Below are 2,155 nucleotides of genomic sequence, written 5' to 3'. Positions count from 1 at the left end.
TAAATAACGCTCTTTCAGATCCTAAACCACACCCACTTTTCACTCACTGTCACTCTTATTTCCTTAAGGTAGCTCTTGCTGTATATTAGCACTATTCAGGCTTTGCAGTCACATGACCACTAACCATGTGATGTTAACTTGTCTAATGCTGCCAAACAAAAAAAGCCTAACCAGCACAGACGTGTGCGTCCCCCTGTCGCTGGGCGAGAGAGAACCACCGCTGTGGTTACTAGTCCAGCACTAAAGTCACGTTTACATGGAGGAGAGCAGCTCGTGCGCAAACAATCCTAACTTCTCGCGGAGCGGCAGTAAAACAGGAAGCAACGAACGCTGGCCTTCAAAGTAAAAGCAACTTCTTCCTGCTGAAGCCAAAACATTTCAAACAGCAGAGCTTTTACTTTAAACGTTCTTCTTTTCAGTTTCAGTTTCACTGCTGCTCAGAGAGTCGTTGGTTTGCAGATAGTTCGACGGCTTAGATGCAACCAAATGAGGTTTTTCTGTTTCTGATTGTTTGGGAAATTTCTGAATGCTTGTGTTCTTCTGCAGGTACGAGAACGAGCTGGCCATGCGTCAGTCCGTGGAGGCCGACATCGCCGGGCTCAGGAGAGTCCTGGATGAGCTGACTCTGACCAGGACCGATCTGGAGATGCAGATCGAGGGCCTGAAGGAGGAGCTGGTCTTCCTCAAGAAGAACCACGAGGAGGTCAGTGAGTTCTTGCTCTGTGTTTGGGGATAAATAATATCCCAGCTATTAATAGATGTCCATTAATGTGCCTCCTGGTTGTATTTGTAGGAGCTGCTGGCCATGCGGACTCAGATGAGCGGTCAGGTAAACGTGGAAGTGGACGCTGCTCCTCAGGAGGACCTCAACAAGGTCATGGAGGAGATCAGAGAGCACTACGAGGGTCTCGCTGCCAAGCAACGCAAAGAACTGGACGCCTGGTTCCAGGCGAAGGTGAGGCAGGATTTTTAACTCAGGAGATAAACAATCCCAGAAGATGAGCCTCTGACTTCTTCTCTAGCATCACCAGGATGTTTCTGGGTTTTCCATTCAGTTTTATTCATACAGAAGAAACCACAACCAGCTGTTGTAAAGACTCCACAATAATACTAATGGCTTATTTTGTAGACACCGAGCATGATGGGTGCATCATACCTGGTGGCTGAATGGACGAGGGGTGAATGACTTAATATTGATCTAAATAAACATCACAACATTGTTTATGGTCCTTTCAGTCCGAAGCGCTGAACAAAGAAGTCGTCGCCAGCACAGAAACCATGCAGACGTCCAAATCAGAGCTCACAGATCTCAAACGGTTGCTGCAGAGCCTGGAGATCGAGCTGCAGTCACAGCTCAGCATGGTCAGTATCACAGCACACAAAGGTTTTCATAGCTTTCCAGAAAACACACTGAGCCTCCTCCTCTGTGCCTCCTGCAGAAAGCCGGGTTGGAGGGCACGCTGGCTGAGACTCAGAGCCGGTACGCCATGCAGCTGTCTGGTTACCAGAACCAGGTACTCATGCTGGAGGAGCAGCTGTCGCAGCTGAGGGCAGACCTGGAGCGGCAGTCCCACGAGTACCAGAGGCTGCTGGACATCAAGACCAGGCTGGAGATGGAGATCGCCGAGTACAGGAGGCTGCTCGAAGGAGAGGGCACCGGCAGGTCAGAGCCTTTACCTGTAAAAACGTTTAGGACAGACAAATATGAAAAATGCTTTAGTGACAGCAAACAGATGTTTCTGAAATATTTATATTCAGTGATTAAATCCAGACTGTCCTGTTTGTCTCCTACTGCAGCAAAACCACCACCTCCACCACCTCCAAAACCTCCTCCTCCACCTCCTCCACCGCCTCCTCTGGGCCCACCAGCGTCACCACCAAAAAACAAATCGTCATCGTAGAGGAGGTCGTGGACGGGAAGGTGGTGAGCTCCCACAAAGAAGAGGTCACCCTGTGAGTTCCAGCAGAGGGCGCTCTCACAGAAATGAACATGCAAATAAAAATCCGCTGAGGAGTTTCAGAATAAAAATGTGTTTTGTGTCTTTTGTTTGGGCTGAAATTCAAATTAAGTTCAGTTAAATTAATCAGGTCCAGGAAGTGATCAAATATACTGTGTTAGCTGTTGAGTCACAGTAATTTCAGGTCCCTCATCTTC

General features: G+C 48.4%; 1 protein-coding gene across 1 annotated transcript in view; it reads left to right on the top strand.

Annotated features, from left to right (window-relative positions):
- The window catches only part of LOC102304657 (keratin, type I cytoskeletal 13), a 3,894-nt gene extending 1,865 nt beyond the window's left edge, over nucleotides 1–2,029 (top strand). The window contains exons 3-7 of the mRNA XM_005948696.3: nucleotides 544–703; nucleotides 794–955; nucleotides 1,237–1,362; nucleotides 1,440–1,663; nucleotides 1,798–2,029. Of these exons, the coding sequence (XP_005948758.1) occupies nucleotides 544–703; nucleotides 794–955; nucleotides 1,237–1,362; nucleotides 1,440–1,663; nucleotides 1,798–1,957 (832 nt within the window). The 3' untranslated portion in view covers nucleotides 1,958–2,029. The remainder of the gene's footprint in view (nucleotides 1–543; nucleotides 704–793; nucleotides 956–1,236; nucleotides 1,363–1,439; nucleotides 1,664–1,797) is intronic.
- Nucleotides 2,030–2,155: the final 126 nt, after the last annotated feature.

Source organism: Haplochromis burtoni, unplaced genomic scaffold (genome assembly GCF_018398535.1).
Source record: "Haplochromis burtoni strain Fernald_Lab_line unplaced genomic scaffold, NCSU_Asbu1 Contig_313, whole genome shotgun sequence".
In the NCBI taxonomy this organism is placed as follows: Eukaryota; Metazoa; Chordata; class Actinopteri; order Cichliformes; family Cichlidae; genus Haplochromis; species Haplochromis burtoni.
This window is presented reverse-complemented; position numbering and strand designations above follow the sequence as displayed.